This window comes from Vicugna pacos, chromosome 31, assembly GCF_048564905.1.
Source record: "Vicugna pacos chromosome 31, VicPac4, whole genome shotgun sequence".
In the NCBI taxonomy this organism is placed as follows: Eukaryota; Metazoa; Chordata; class Mammalia; order Artiodactyla; family Camelidae; genus Vicugna; species Vicugna pacos.
This window is the reverse complement of record NC_133017.1, coordinates 16,548,854-16,563,857: the sequence shown is the minus strand read 5'-3', so window position 1 is coordinate 16,563,857 and position 15,004 is coordinate 16,548,854. Positions and strand designations below refer to the sequence as shown.

The 15,004-nt window shown below is 46.3% G+C and overlaps 1 protein-coding gene across 17 annotated transcripts in view; it reads left to right on the top strand.

The window, feature by feature from the left end:
- HMBOX1 (homeobox containing 1) overlaps positions 1 to 15,004 on the top strand; it is a 134,944-nt gene that overhangs the window by 114,961 nt on the left and 4,979 nt on the right. For 4 of the 17 annotated variants that reach the window (XM_072952723.1, XM_015238259.3, XM_072952725.1 and 1 more), the window contains exons 7-10: positions 2,101 to 2,183; positions 3,860 to 3,955; positions 4,799 to 4,893; positions 5,577 to 5,994. In XM_072952723.1, the coding sequence (XP_072808824.1) occupies positions 2,101 to 2,183; positions 3,860 to 3,955; positions 4,799 to 4,893; positions 5,577 to 5,804 (502 nt within the window). In that variant the 3' untranslated portion in view covers positions 5,805 to 5,994. The other 13 variants (XM_031692563.2, XM_015238261.3, XM_006203187.4 and 10 more) reach the window with 13 other exon arrangements.

Below are 15,004 nucleotides of genomic sequence, written 5' to 3'. Positions count from 1 at the left end.
ACAAGCTGGCCCCATCCCCCTCTTCCAGAGTAGTATCTCCCCATTTCTTCTTGTGAACCCCGAATTCTAACCACACTCAACTCTTCTCTGTGCCCAGAATCCTCAAGGCTTTTATCTGCCTTGTGCTTTTGCACATGCTCCTCCCCTCGCATGAAAAGTTCTTCCTCCTCTCCTCTGCCTTGCAAACTCCTGTCCACCTCCAGGACCTAATTCAGACGGCACTTCCTCTGCCAAGTCTTCCAGCAGCACTGAGCACACCTTCATCTGTGCTCCCAGAGCACTCTGTTCAGGCATCTTACGGAATTTTATCACAAGTTATAATGTCTCCAGTAGATTATAAACTCCTTGAGGTCAGGAACTGTCTAATTCTCATCTTTACCCACAGTGCCGGCATGTGTTACTTAGGTACTTAATATCTACTTTTGTTGTCTTTGTTGTTGAATTTTAAATGGATGAGCTAATCCAGTGTTTCTCAAATATTAATGTGTATTCGAGTCAACTGGAGATCTTGTTAAACTTCAGGTTCTGATGTAGTCTGAGCTGGGGTCAGGGATTCCTCTGCCTTCCTAGCAAGCTCCCAAGTGATGCCAGTGCTACTGCTTAGTGGACACTAATCCAGAGTGTCTTTGTCCAAGTAAACAGAAGAAGTGGAGTAAGGATAGAGGTCAACAGTGATATGGAAGTGGAGCCGTGACTTGGAAAAATCCTCAATATGAACACAGAAGCCCTAAAAATGATAGCAGAAAATCACATGGGAAGTGATGCTAAAATCTTGAAATAAAAGCAGGAGACCGTTGTGGAGAGGGGAGCTGACAAGAGTGGATGGTGTAGTTCTATTGCTTATATTTTAGGAATGAAAGGCTATTTGGTGATGGCAGCTTCTCTGTTGGGACTACAGCAGGGATGCTGTCCGCGGAGAGGGCTGCAGGGGGCAGGGGCGGCGGTGTCAGACGTCGGGTTTGGGGATTCACAGGAAGGGTTTCGGGCCTCCGGTGTTTATTCCTAATAGAGTGGCATTTCCACCAGCACAGACAGGGCGAAGTAATGGGAAAGCTGCATTCTGGGTGAAGGGAAACCCCTGAAGAAACGAAAGGTACCAGAATTCGACAAGGAATCGTTTCCTGATCTTAAGTTGCCAGGTTCAAAGCACAGAAATCCTTTTTCTTTTATTAAACTCATAGATGACAGAACAAGTAGTACTAACAAGAATTGTCTTCCCATGTACAGTCTCGCAGGTCTGCTCATGCTAAGGGTGGGGTGAACAACCGAGTTTCTTCTAAGTTCTATTGTGCAGAAGTAATATATGCTTTTTTAACATACGGGAAAAGGCAAAAATAAAGAAATGTTTAAATTTCCTGCCACTGATCCCCTTCCCCCACAGCGAGGTAATCTATATTTATAGCTCTGTGTGTACAACTCCAGCTTTTATCTGTGCAAATTTAAGTACACAGGAATTTTTCACATTTCTTAATGGTACTTTTACATGCACATTATTCTATGGATTGTTTTTCTCACTTAGGACTGTCATAAGCATCCCTCCATGCCAATGGATAGAGCTCTAACTTATTTTTTTCTAGTCATTTTTAAATAGCTGTGTATAAATATAGATGTCCCATAATTTGTTCTATTCTCCCGTTGATGGACAATTGGGTAATTTCCAATTTCTGCTACTGCAAACAATGTGACACACGAAGAGTCCTATTGTTACCAGTCCCTCAGGAACAGAACTGTGATTTCAGCCAGCCATCCGTATCACAGGGAACTTCTCCATCAAGGACATCTTCTAATGGAGCAGAGCCGTGGCTAGACCTGTGCTGTCCAGCGTAGCAGCCACTCGTCACGTGTAGCTACTTAAATTTAAATTTACTAAAATCAAATTAAAAATTCACTTCCTCAGTCACATTAGCGTCTTTTCAAGTGCTCAGCAGCCACATGTGAGTAGTGGCCACACTCCTGGACAGTACAGAACCTGGACAGTGGGCAGCCTGGACTGGACGCTGTGTTACATCTCAAAGAAGATCTTTTTCAGTGGGCTGGTGTTCTAATGAGAGCACACTTTTCAAAGTACAAACTTTGTGTCTTAATTGGTTGCCTCTGCAGTTACTTCAATGAGAATCAATACCCAGATGAAGCAAAGAGAGAAGAAATTGCAAATGCTTGCAATGCAGTTATACAGAAGCCAGGTAAGGCAGCAGGCCCCGCCCTGCTCTGTGGGGGGACTCCTAGCTTTAGATCATCATTTAGGACATAAAATCTCTTACTCATCCCACCTGGGTGCTCTTGGCTCCATTCACGCCATCCTCCTGTGGATGGCCACCGCCCGGTCCTGTTCAAACAGTGCTTGTTCGGGGTTGATTGTGGGACTCCAAATCAAACCTTCACATGAGAGTTTTCAGGGAGTGTCCTTGCTTAAGATATACGACCTTGATACTGTTTTGAAGACTGTATACAGCAGTTCAGAGTTCACATGACACTGTATAAAGGCTTCATTTATTAGTATCATTCTAGATGAATATGTTGTTATTTATCAAGTTTCCAGATAGTGTATCAGTGTCAAAGTAACTATAAAGTTCGGGACACAAGCAGGGTTTGTTAATGAAAATATTAAGATGGGATTTTTGTTTGTTTACAACTGTTGAAAATTACATAATTCTGTATTCCTGTTTGAAGAAAGAATTCTTTTTGGAGATGGTTTCTGTCTCCTTTCTACACTGGGATGACTTCTACGTAGCAGGGGGAGAACCTAAGGTAATCCATCCTGAAGTCTGTTGTCACTGAGCGAGTCAGCAGAGCCCCTTGAACGCTCATACATCTTTTCTTCCATGTGCTGAAATGCTCTTCCACATTTTATGGGTTTTTTTTTTTAACCAGAAACCGTTCTCAGTTAAGATGATGCAGTTGATCTCCATTTGGCCAGATAATTTGATTGGCTTAAAGGCTATATACAAAAGTATCAAGGTTTTTATAGTAATTAAGTAGTAATGCATTCTCCTTTGTTAGAAGCCAGACTCCTAACAACCTAGAACATACAAACTCAGCTGCAGCGACATCTCTATCTTTATCTTACACAAGCCAAAGTCCCAGCCCTAAAGCTGTGCTGGAACTCAGACTCTTCCTGGGAAATAACTTCACCCCCATATCATCAAGGGCCTAACCTGTTTTCTAGTTTCTCCGCCCACTATGGATTAAAAGCTGAAGAGGACTGAAAAGGACAAGGTGGGAGGGAAAGGGACAGGTGGATGCCATCTTGGTTGGCAAGCATGGTTCTATCCACAAAACGTCACATTTGACAGTGAAGGAGATAAATTGGAAATGCAGCCTGAACTGTGCTACGTGTTCCAGCATAGTTACCGTAATGGATGGTCACAGTGACCTTAGTCTTCAAGAAAACATGGATAGGATTCTCCGTCTTAAGACAGCAGGAAACTACTTCATATAAGGCCTTAAACATGTAAGTAAACTTCAGCTATCTAGAAACTTATTGATAAATAACATATTCATCTAGAATGATACTGATTAAATGAAGCCTTTATATACTGTCATGTGAACTTTGAACCCTAGCAGACTGACTTTGTGGAATTCTGTGACACCATATTTAATATTGGAATTTCTTAATATTGTGTGGCTTTCCAAATGGAAGCATTTTGTGTTCTTAGTTGCTACCTGTATGTTTGTTTATATGTTTGTTCATTCAGTAATTGAGTATGTGTATAGTACTAGGTAATGCTAAAAAAATCCCTCTATATCTGTTACTCTGGCAGTCAGTGCAACTGAAAAAATGTTTAAAAAAGGAAAAGTATTATCCCTTAAAACTAGTCTCAGGTATAGATTATCTGAATTTTACTGCATGCATTCACAGGCAAAAAACTGTCAGATCTGGAACGAGTCACCTCCCTGAAAGTATATAACTGGTTTGCTAACAGACGGAAGGAGATCAAGAGGCGAGCCAACATCGGTAATGTACCAGAGGGGCTGCGGTCGCTTTTGAAGCAGTTACGGACATTGTGTCCAAGAGCATCTTCAGTTTAGAGCTGCAGGGCTAAATGATCCGCCTTTACGTTTTTCTTCCCTGCATTTTTTAATAAGGCAAAGATATATCAGTTACACTATTTGTATTGTAGTTAGAATGGCATTATTATTTCTAACACTCATGGTTCTTAATGTTGTGGAATCTAGAATTAGACATGGTCTCTGGACCAGTTACTCCTGTGGTGCATATTAAAGGTGCTTGTAAGGTCCTGAGAGGGAGAGCGTGAGACGCCCTCAGTGCCTTGGTTGTTGCCGAGCTGTGACCTAAAGGTTAGGAAATGTCTGATTAATAGAATTGGAATAAAGGAGTCTTAATAGACAGGGAACACAGTGAAAACCAGATTTTTTTTTATAAAGAACATTTAACAAACTTGAGTTGATAAGATTGCAGTGGGGGATTGGTCTTGAGCTTCTGAAATTGTATTTCATTTACAAACTTCCTGTTCATCATTACAATTCTCAAATGCCTTATAGAACCCCAAGACAAGAGAGCTGTTTAATTAGTTGGTAAGTACTTATGAATCACCTAACAGCCAGCCACTCCACTGTACATGCATAGCAGCAGGGGCTCCAGACTGGCAGTCGTATTCCTCCCCTGACCTCTGCGGTGTTGAATTTCATCCGTCTGCAAATTTAAAAAGAAACAAAACAGAGGAATCTAGGTTCTTGTTTAATTACATTCTGATTTCCTCAGTACAAATCCATTCAGTGTTTAGGCCATTATGGTGATGTAACAGATAATTTAGGGATCTATTTGCTTTTTTCGAAGAAGCAGCAATCCTGGAGAGTCATGGGATAGATGTACAGAGTCCAGGAGGCCACTCCAACAGTGATGACGTAGACGGAAATGACTACTCGGAGCAGGTACGCAGCTGAGCAGAGGTCCTGGGACACAGAGCGGGTGGGACAATATGGCAACTCAATTCTGCGGGCGCGTTTTGTGTGGGGAGGGGGAGGGGAGGCAATCTGATGTCCCTCCACTCTGCTCATGCGTTTAGTTAGATTTTCATGTAATTTGAAAGGAATGCGGTAAGATTCAGTTGTCCTGGTGAACTTGTGAGAACTCGTTATTCACCCACATGGATTTATTGTCATAAACAGGATACTTGGCAAGTACGCAATGGGGAGGAGGAGGAGGGAAGAAGTTCAGAGGGAGGCAGAGAAGCAGAGAAGGTAGAAGAAGAGAGGAGGATCTGATCCAAACAAGCAAGTTCCACCATTCACCACACACACACTCAGTGTCCGAGAAGTGCTAGGGCCGCCGGGCCGCCGTGACAGTGACACGCCGCACACAGCGGGGGGCCCGCACCTTGGCCCGCTGTGCGGGGCCCCTTGTGCCGGGCAGTGCTTCCTCCAGAGCCCCCGGCACGTGGACACACACGCCCTGTCATAAATGCATGCCACCCACCTCGCCCCGACTTAGTCTTCATCGCTTGGGGGAAAATATATTTAATTGTAGCCACTGGATGGAATAATTCAGTAACTGAGAATGTGGGAATTTTCCCCCCACATATCTGTTGACAGATGTCATTAAATTTTTTTTATAGGCTTTAAACTTTACTTCCATTTGGAAATATGAAGAGAATGTGGGGTCTCTTCTCCGAGACCCCAGCAGGACAGCGTTTGCCCTGCCCTCTGGTGTGCGCACCCTTTCCTCGCCCCCTCGGGCCGCTCCTGAGCAGAGGCCGCCGCGTTCTCCTCCTGCTGGTGCTTTTACAGCCCCGTCTGCCCGCTTGGGCGCAGGCGCTGCAGGAGCAGCCGCGAGCCCATGCTGAGCCCCCCTTAACCTCCAAAGCCCGCTCTGTGAGAACGAGCACAGGACAGCTTCGCCCGCGCTCCCCAGGGCTCCCCTTTGGGGCTCCAAGTCACAGCGCCACGTCTCACTCAAGAGACTGTTCTGTAAGTCAGAAACCCTAAGTGGAAGCAGTCCTGCTCTTCAGTGTTGTAGATGGATCATTTCCATCTTTTTTTCCAGATGCCCTATGGGCAGCACGTTCCCGTGCTTTTTTCCCCCTGAAGGGACTTACCCTTTGCAAAGCTTTTTGATGCAGAGCTCCCCTGAAGATACAACAGGTGAGAAGCTTACCCCTTATCTGTAACACCGTCTTCGGCGCCTGGCGGATGTCCTGCAGCGCCAGCTTCCTCCACGCCTTCATCGTTTGACACATGGGGCCACGCGGAAGGCCGGGTGTGCGAGCACGCGGCCCGCGGCCCGCCCGCAGCCTCTTCCCGCCGTGCTCTCTTGTCCTGTGGTAACTGAGAGGTTTTTGTATTTTTACAAAAATGCATTTTTATCCATAAGATGTTGATGTCTATGGTTCTGTCTAGTTTTTTTCAGTTGAGTGGAGAGCTAAACCATGCATTTTAATTACCAGTTTGGAAGAGTACCAGTTCAGAACGTGGTCGCTTACTAGTCCGGCCTTCAGTAGCTGATGCTGTCCCATAGGGCGGGGTGGTCCGGGGCTGGTCAGCACCACCAGCAGTCCTGGTAGAAGGAATGAAACTCTCAGCAAGAAAAAAAACGTTTTAGTGCTTTTTGCTTGTTGAATCATTAAAACGCCAACCCAGAGTCTCTGGACTGATATCCATTCAGTGTCTACTTAAATACATTTCACCTCTGTTGTCACGAGCCCTCTCCACCCAACTCGGTTTCTTCCCACGAACGTCCCGCCTCCCCTCGCCCCAGCATGCCGTGCTGTGAGCTAGAGAAACGTCCCAGCCCACTGATGACGTTTGTCTCCTGTCTCTGCGCGTCTAGGACGACAGCACGAGCCACAGTGACCACCAGGACCCCATCTCATTAGCTGTGGAAATGGCGGCAGTCAACCACACTATCTTGGCCTTGGCCCGACAAGGAGCCAACGAAATCAAGACAGAGGCCCTGGATGACGACTGATCAGGGAGGGCTGAACACGAGAAGTTAACTTAGTTTAGACGTAGCACCTTAGCAGACTTTCCTCGGTCCTTAACATGTGTTCTTACAGTATAACTTGCAGTTTCTTGTATGTCAGTTAGCCGTTAGGGTCTTGTTCTGTGGAGATGGCATGGTGCCCTCAGCCTTCGCATATACTCTCTCAGTATTAACGCCCAGTAACTAATCACCGACCGACCGACCAGACTTCCCTCTCCCAGCCCCTGAGGCTAGAAAATCTTGCTGCTCTGTCTTAGCATTCCAAGAAAGTGCTTCCAGGTATTTAGATAGCCCTCGGTTCTCAAGTATTAGGCTACGTGTCAAACCTCGGGTTCCCTTAGATTCCTGTTAACACTAGTCTGTACTCCTGTTCCTTCCCCAAGACTGGTAGGATGCAAGCTGAGGTAGTGTGGCCCAGGACGGACAGACACCACGTGGGGAGTGTCCGCAGAGTAAAAGGAACACTAGAATCCCCACCTCGGCGTGGGAGTCATTGATTTCCAGCTGCAATAAGCCGTGCCTCCTATAGTCACACCGTGGCTAGATAACACTTCTTTGGGTGCTGTGCTAAGAATGTCAAAGGAAAAACTTGATCTCAGATTATGGGTGATGCTAACATGCCTGACACAGACATCCTTTCCTCTCACAAGCTGTGTGACTTAGTAGATAAAATACTGCCTTCTGCCTTTGGGACCATGATTAAAACAAACAGAAAACAAAAGTCATTAAAAAAAAAAAACCCACAAAACCCAGCTTGAGAGAATTGAGGAAAACACACGAGCCGAATGTCTAATGGATGTTAAGTCCAGTTCTCAGAACCACTGTACGTTACGGGGCACAGCTCCGTGCCTACCTGGAAAGGTGCTGGAGGTGAGCACGGAAGCGGCTTTGCCTCCTGTCTGTGTCCCCTTTCCCTGCTACCAAAAAAGAAACGGTCTTTCGAGGATGGAGCTAAGGTCAAAAGTGAGTGAATGAACTTCTTTCTTTGTATCAATTAACCGAAGCCCCCTCAATGAGAGGTTGCTAGAGTGGGATTGTGCTGACTGACTATCACAAATGCAAACGCTGTCCTCAGTGGGAGCAGAAAAGAGCAGGGGACATTTGCCACCTGCGTGTAGGTCTGCGAGACACTACAAGATGTGACTTCTTGGTGTGCTCTTTACTCTGTCCTTGGAGAGGTGTGAAAAGCTATATTGCCACAGGCAATTTATTTAATAATTGGAAGCCATATTGATAATGGATGTGGTAATATTTGTAAAGTTTAATCTACTTTAAGCGGCAGTAACTAATGGAATTTTTTTCCTTGATCACATATGTAGCACTTTTGTTACTTTTTAAAGATATTTATATTTGATAAATCTTTTTTTCATTTTGAGAACTCAAAATACCAAACAGTGAGCTTGCGTTATAAAGTCACCCTGTGATCACCTTGTCATCCAGTAGCAAAGTGATGAACTACTCATGCGTCAGAGAAAATTACACCTGCTGGCCTTGTATGAAAGTCATCTCTTGGCATCCCGATCAGAGGACACACTGTCACTGTGGGTAAGAGGAAGCAGCCGTCAGTGCGGCGCATAGGGTGCGCCTGAGAGAGTATTTCTGGCCGTGTGTTTCCTGCCTTGTCCCCTCTCCTTTCTGCGAGCAACGAAGCCCTGTTTAAAGGGGAGCGTGGGGCTGGCTCCGAAGCAGGGCTTTGTCTGTTTGTCCATTACCTGAAAAGGACTTCTAAGGAGGGCGCCATTTCCTTACCTCTTCACCCTTCCTCCTCCGCCAAATGTTTTCAACCTAAAACCATTGAGAGAGAGGATGCCGGAGCTGCTTCCTTTCCCATCCTCGTCAGTGAGGTCTGAGGGCCCGCCAGGGTCCCGCGGGGCCCACTCCGCCGGCCTCCGTGTCTGTCAGTCCTGCTCCGCCAGCGCGGAGGCTGCGGACAGGCGAGGAGACGCCACCTCCCGCGGGCCCGCGACTTCCGTGCGCTGTCGGCGGGACCTGGGCCTGCTTGTCCATGATTTCAGGGGGAGATTGTATATATATATTTCCAGCTTCCAAGAATTGAAGTAAAATGGAGGAGTCTTTTCTGTTTTACTGTATTACTTGAACCAACGAATTCAAGAGTAGCATTTGTTATTCTCAGGAATGATCCCCCCGTTCATTTTCTTTCTTGACGTGTTTAACTTTTTATTTCAATTAGGAGATTGTGTTATCTTTCATTCCTTTTATATTATTTAGAAGAAACATATTGTGTCTTTCCATTTCAGTGGAATTTTGTCTGCTTCTTCTCAGTTGAATCAGAAAGGAGAGAAAAATACACTGTCTGACAAGCCACATCCATGATTTATTGTAAGGAGATTGTTATAATTGATGGCTTCGTTATGAAGGGACTGCTCGTATCATTTGTTCTTGCTGGTCCTTTTAAAGAAACAGACTCAGACTGTTAAGACAGCCGCAGCTTCTGAGGAAATACAGTGATGGCCAGAGAACAGCTGAAAGGTTTCGTTGTTGTAAGACCTTTAAGAAAGGAAAAAAAGCTTCAGAGAATAAAGCAGAGTGAGTATCCATGAAGCCTGAGTACCAGGTCTTACCTGGAAATCTTGACAAAGCGCAGGACTGAGTCTGCCAGTGCAGGGTAGCATCGCATTGGGTTCAGTAGGAGCTGGAGGAAGGAATCCTGCACCCAGAATTCTTCATTAAAGAAGACCGCTGGTCTGCTCTAAGATCCACTGCCTTACATATAACTTTTGCTTTTTCACCAAGAGTAAAAATTTAGTTCTTTGAGGCCTTGATTTAAATCTCCCGTTGGTTGTTTCTCTGTCATCAGGTTTAATTCCGCTGTCTTCTCTGGGCTACCTTCGTGCTCACAGTGGCATATGGAGTTGCCACTGTCAAACTTGTAGTATCTTTGGATTGTAAGGTTTTTTTCTTAAGCTTTTTCAGGTTTGACAGGTAGTATTAAAACAGAAACCCTAAAACTGCTCTCTTACTGAAGGGAAAATAGCCAGGCTCTTAAAGAATCCCATTTTGTGCTTTCTGGTTGTTCTGTCCTCTTCTCTCACGTTTGCTGTACTTTTTTCAGGCCCCAGAGGACTCTTTCCGGGGCTGCTCCTTCCCGGGTAAGGAAGACTAAACGTGTCAGGTGGGGGAACCTTGCCAGCAGTTCAGGTAACTTGTCTGTTATTTTTTTAAGACACTTTCCTTGAATTACTATGGCAATTCGATGGGTAAACTTACTACCCTTCTTAACACACAGCCTTACAAAGAGACCTTTTAAAGATGGACCATCCTAATGACATTTCCGCCCACCTGCTGATAACGTGAACACGGGATGAAGGCCAGGGAGGGCTTCACGCTCTTACCTGAGACTTTCTAGTACCAGTCGGTACCAGACAGACATCTTGGTTTTTCCAGCGAAGCTTGTCATGTTGGAGCGCCCGCTTACAGCAGTTCTCTTCACGTTCTCAGTCCTTTGAGTGGTCGATAAGCAGCCACCTTCCACCTCCCTGGGGAGTCTGTCCCGTTCACACACACTGTCATTTGGTGTGTTGGCTCCTCCCCTGACTTTCCTCCACAGGAAGAAAGAGCCTGGAACAGGGAGACCCCTGGAAGGGACCCTTCACTCCAGCTCAGTCGAGGTGAGCACCTGAAAGTGGGGAAGGAGTGAGGAAGCAGCTCCTCGGTAGGGAAGGAGGTGCAGCCCGTCCTCAGTCCCACGGGTTGCTGTGGCAGCGGCTGGTGCTCAGCAGCCTCTCTGCCCACACGTCCAGCGGGGAGACCATTGCTGCGGTTCTGCTTGGCCTTTGTCTTTACAAATTTCCCTCTTGGATTTCGAGTCAGGCACCAAGCGTGAATAGACTTCCACTTGATCAGGAATCTCCAGTCACATCCTCTCTGTGAACAGCCCCTCTTGTCTTTGCTGTGGGCTCCACACCAAGGCCTCATCTTGAGCCGACTTTGCTGGAGTTTTTATCTTCTGCAGCAGACAGTGTAGGTGAGTGTGGTCATCTCTTCACACAAACACATCTTCCTGTGCTGCAGACCAGCTGTGTATTATCTCTGCCCGCAGTAGTGGGAGTAACTCCTTTTTCATAAATGACTCCTCACCCGTGTCCGAAAAATGTGAACGTCAAGTCCTTACTCTCTCTCTGGTCTTAAGAAGGGTTTGGTTAGAGGCTGTCTTCCCATTTAACTCGTGGCTCTTGTCTAGTTTTTGTTCAGAGAACCACCAGGGGATCTTCCCCCGTGCGTCTCAGCGGATTCTTAGGCAATAATTTCCCTTCTCGTCGGTGGCGCCCTGCATCGGGTAGTTCTGACCCTCTACTTGTGTGTCGGTTTTCTGTGTTAATCTCTGTGATTTAATCTTATGTCAGTGGTGATAGAGTTTGTCATTTTGTTGTTGTGAATATTAGTAATGTTTTACTACTGTATTCATTGGGGCTGCGTTGAGACCAGCCACATCCATCTATAGCTTTACTGAGCCAGATCTGTCTGTCAGGATTTCCCAAGTGAAAGGTGGGCACATTGGCCAGCTCCCGCTGCTGGTACCTTTGCAGGGCAGAGGGATGGGGTGGGGGGTGCAGGGGTAGGAATTACATTCAACATTCCTTTTTGTGAGCTAAGTAGCAAGGATGTTTGCTCAGGGTTTGGGGTCAGGTGTCAGCCATATTGAACTTGGCAAACTGAGCTGCATGCCCTGGAAACCCTCTTCTGTTTCTTAATTTCCATATTGTCTAATTTACGTTACCTAGCAATACCCACGTTACCCAGTTTAAAGGTGTTGCGCCATAATGAAAATGGAAGGTTTTCCGGGGGAGGCAACGCTGAATGACCAGGTTCTCCTGTAAGGATTTCCCTAAGGGCCACGTGCTGTCAAAGCAGAGGCCCTTTCTTTTTCTGTACTTCGGTCTCCATTATCTGCTCTTCTTTTCAGAAGATGATACTCACGTAAGAGGAAAGATTTCCTTACTGCTCTCAAGAGACTTGCCACACTATGGTGGTGGGAAAGGCTTTTTAAACACATCAAGTCTACAAGTCCATTTTTCGATTACAGAAACTCCTCTTGCAAATAGGTGATGTTTGGAAGGCTGTTCTTAATTCTCTTTACTTATAAACTAAAAGTGATGACTTACCACTCTTGCCATCAGAGAAGGCCAATAGTTGATCACTGTAAGTTTATAAATTGAGACGTTTCTGTGTCAGCTTCATGATTCTTCCCTAGTGGGGATGAGAAACGCAGCAAAAGGAAAGCTAATAAGGATCTGAAAAATCTACTCTCCTGGAACAATGGTTTTCTTTTCTAATCAAGAGGGGAATAAATATAAGAGGGAAAAGCTGGCTCACCCAAGGCTCTCACATCCCCTTCTCACCGTCACTCAAGGACTCAGGGATGCGGCGGGTGCCTGGGGATTGCAGGTGTGCACTTCCTGGACGTCATTCTCATCGTTCTCAGTCTGAACTAAATCTAGTTGATTCCATTCAAGTGAAATCTAACTAGCACTTTGATACCCCCGACAGTTTGCCGCACACATTTCACACCCACTATCCTTAGCCAGCTCCCAGAGAACAAACAGAAGGGTACATCTGCGGGGGCCCTAGCCTTTCTCTCCTGACGTCCCTGTTACTTGGCAAGTTTTCAGGCGCTTTGCCCCAGTCTGGACGGCAGTATCGTGCCCTCCGATGGGTGCGCGCTGCCGCGGCGGTGGCCACACACGGGCCTGAGCGCGGGAGCGCGGGCGCGCGTGCACAGCTCAGCTGGCGCCCGAGACACCTTGGGATGCTGGCTCCGTTGACTGCATTTTCATTTTCTCTCTTTTAAATAAAAGTGGCTTTATACAGCCATAATTAACTCTCACATTCACGTTGGTGTGCTGTGATCAAATGAAGGTTTGCCTGCATCCTTTCAAATTGTAACCATGGTAATTGGGGGTGGCATGGAATGAATATATAAAAATATAATGACAATTGTTCTGAATGACTGAGTGTCCCCCTGACATGTAATTAGCTGTTTTAGCAAGATGTAGATTGGCATGGTCATAATTAAAAGGATTTCTGTCCTTTATGTGATTGGAAATGGCAGCGTTCCCATTCCCTGTTCCCTTTTAGCACGAGTGCTCCCAAGAACATTTGGAACAGCAACTCAGTAAACTAAAATAATGACATGGTCTTCGCATCTTCTAAGTGGAAGAGAGGATTTGGAGTTTTATTTCAGCTTCAAAATGGAAGCCTTTGATTACTGCTCTCCATTTGACTTCTAAGTCACTTGAAACCTCTCACATCCAGTTCCAACCTGCTTCTCCTTTGGCAAAAAATACAGTCAGAATCTCAAACTAAGTCAGCCGCTGATGAGGCCTCCAGATCACTGTCCCACGTGCTAGCCGGCAAGGGTGTCCTGTTGGCCTGGCCCAGCGTTTCCTGCTTAACGAGCTTGCTAGAATTCTAAACTTTTCCTTGGTCACTTGGTATTTCCATTGCCATCACCATCAGAAAGTATTTTTCAAACAGGAGCTTATACATGAGTTAAACAGGGTTTTCTTGGTCTAGAGCAGAAGACTGTGGCAAAAGTGGGCACTGGTATTTGCAGTTTCCTAATAATGTTACTGGAGGAAAAGGACATGCATGAGTGTCACCCAGGTTTTCTCGTATCGCTGGCAGGCACCTGCTTCCTCCTGTCGGCAGCCCCTGCTTATCCTGAGTTTTCCTCGTTGTTCTGCTGGGTCAGGGGGATTGTCCCCCTGCCCTTCCAAGTCCGCGTTCTTGCCCTCCCACTTTTCCATCCACCCTGTCCACTGAACAACATCGTGTGGTCCTGGCACCTGACACGGCCTCCTGCCCACAGAGCCCACGTTCTCGCCCTGAGGCCTCAGGCTGGGTGGGAGCTGCTGCATCACTATCCAGTGTTTCTCTAGAATGTGCCTGCTTTGGTTTTTTCCCATCACTTGCGGAAGTCTTTATTCAGTTATATGATCAAAGGTGAGGCTATACCAGCACCCAGCACAGTGCCAAGCGACCTTCACAAGCTGCTTCGTTCCCTGGGGCTCCTGGCGAGCCGCAGTCTGGCCCCGGGCCCTTTCTTCAGGCCTGGACGTTCCAGGGCTGGGGAGCAGCTACTTACCCTTACACAGATCCTCCCCTCTCCACGTGTCAGAGGGAGTCCTAACCCAGCGCTCAACTTCAGTTTCAGAGAAATGCTGAGGTAGGCTGCTCACACACACACACACACACACACACACACACACACAATTTGGATAAAGTTTCTGCCTTGGGATTCTTTTTTGTTCCCTTCAGAACACCTACAATCAAACGTACAGTAGTTGGGCTAGAGCAGGAAGAATAACGCCACAAGAGGTTTTCAGTCAGGGCTGTTGTCCCCATAAGATCTACAAGCGACTTCGCCTCGCACCTGCTTTCCACGTGTGCGCGCGTGGAGACCCACCTGCAGGCTCCTGACAGTTGGAATGGCTGGGGTTTTATGGCCCCAAAGACTAGAGTATCACATCCCTTTCTTACTTTCCCAGCTGCTGAAAGATAAACATCTCCATTAGAACTAAAAATCTGTCCTAAGATTAGCGATTCTGAGAATTGACTAGATGAGTATAATTCTGTGACTTGTGAGACATGCACTAAAGCAGCCAGCAGGACATTCTGATCATCTGCTTACATTCAAAGAAAATAGAATTATCACTGCAGTTAAAACCTTCTAACACGATCTACTATTTTAGTGATCAAAGTATGAGATATGCTGCGTAAAGGATGGTGCTACTTAAAAGAACTGGAGTCGGCAGGATGTTTACCTTCCTGGCTGTTTCCGGAGGCCGCTTCAGTCATTCAGAAAACCCTGCACCACGTGTTCCTTTACCACCCGCGGCCCCCTGCTAAAAAGAAAACAATAAAGCCAGCTTACCAAAGTCGGTGAAAATATAGGTAGTGCTTCCCCAGAATATGTATTTTTCGGAGCGAACCACCAGAAGTAAGTTATTCTTGCAGGACACCACTGTAAAGCTGTCACTCTAAGTCACAGCAGACGTTAACCACCCCCCACCTCTGAGCACTGGAAGCTCGGAGTAGCCACTG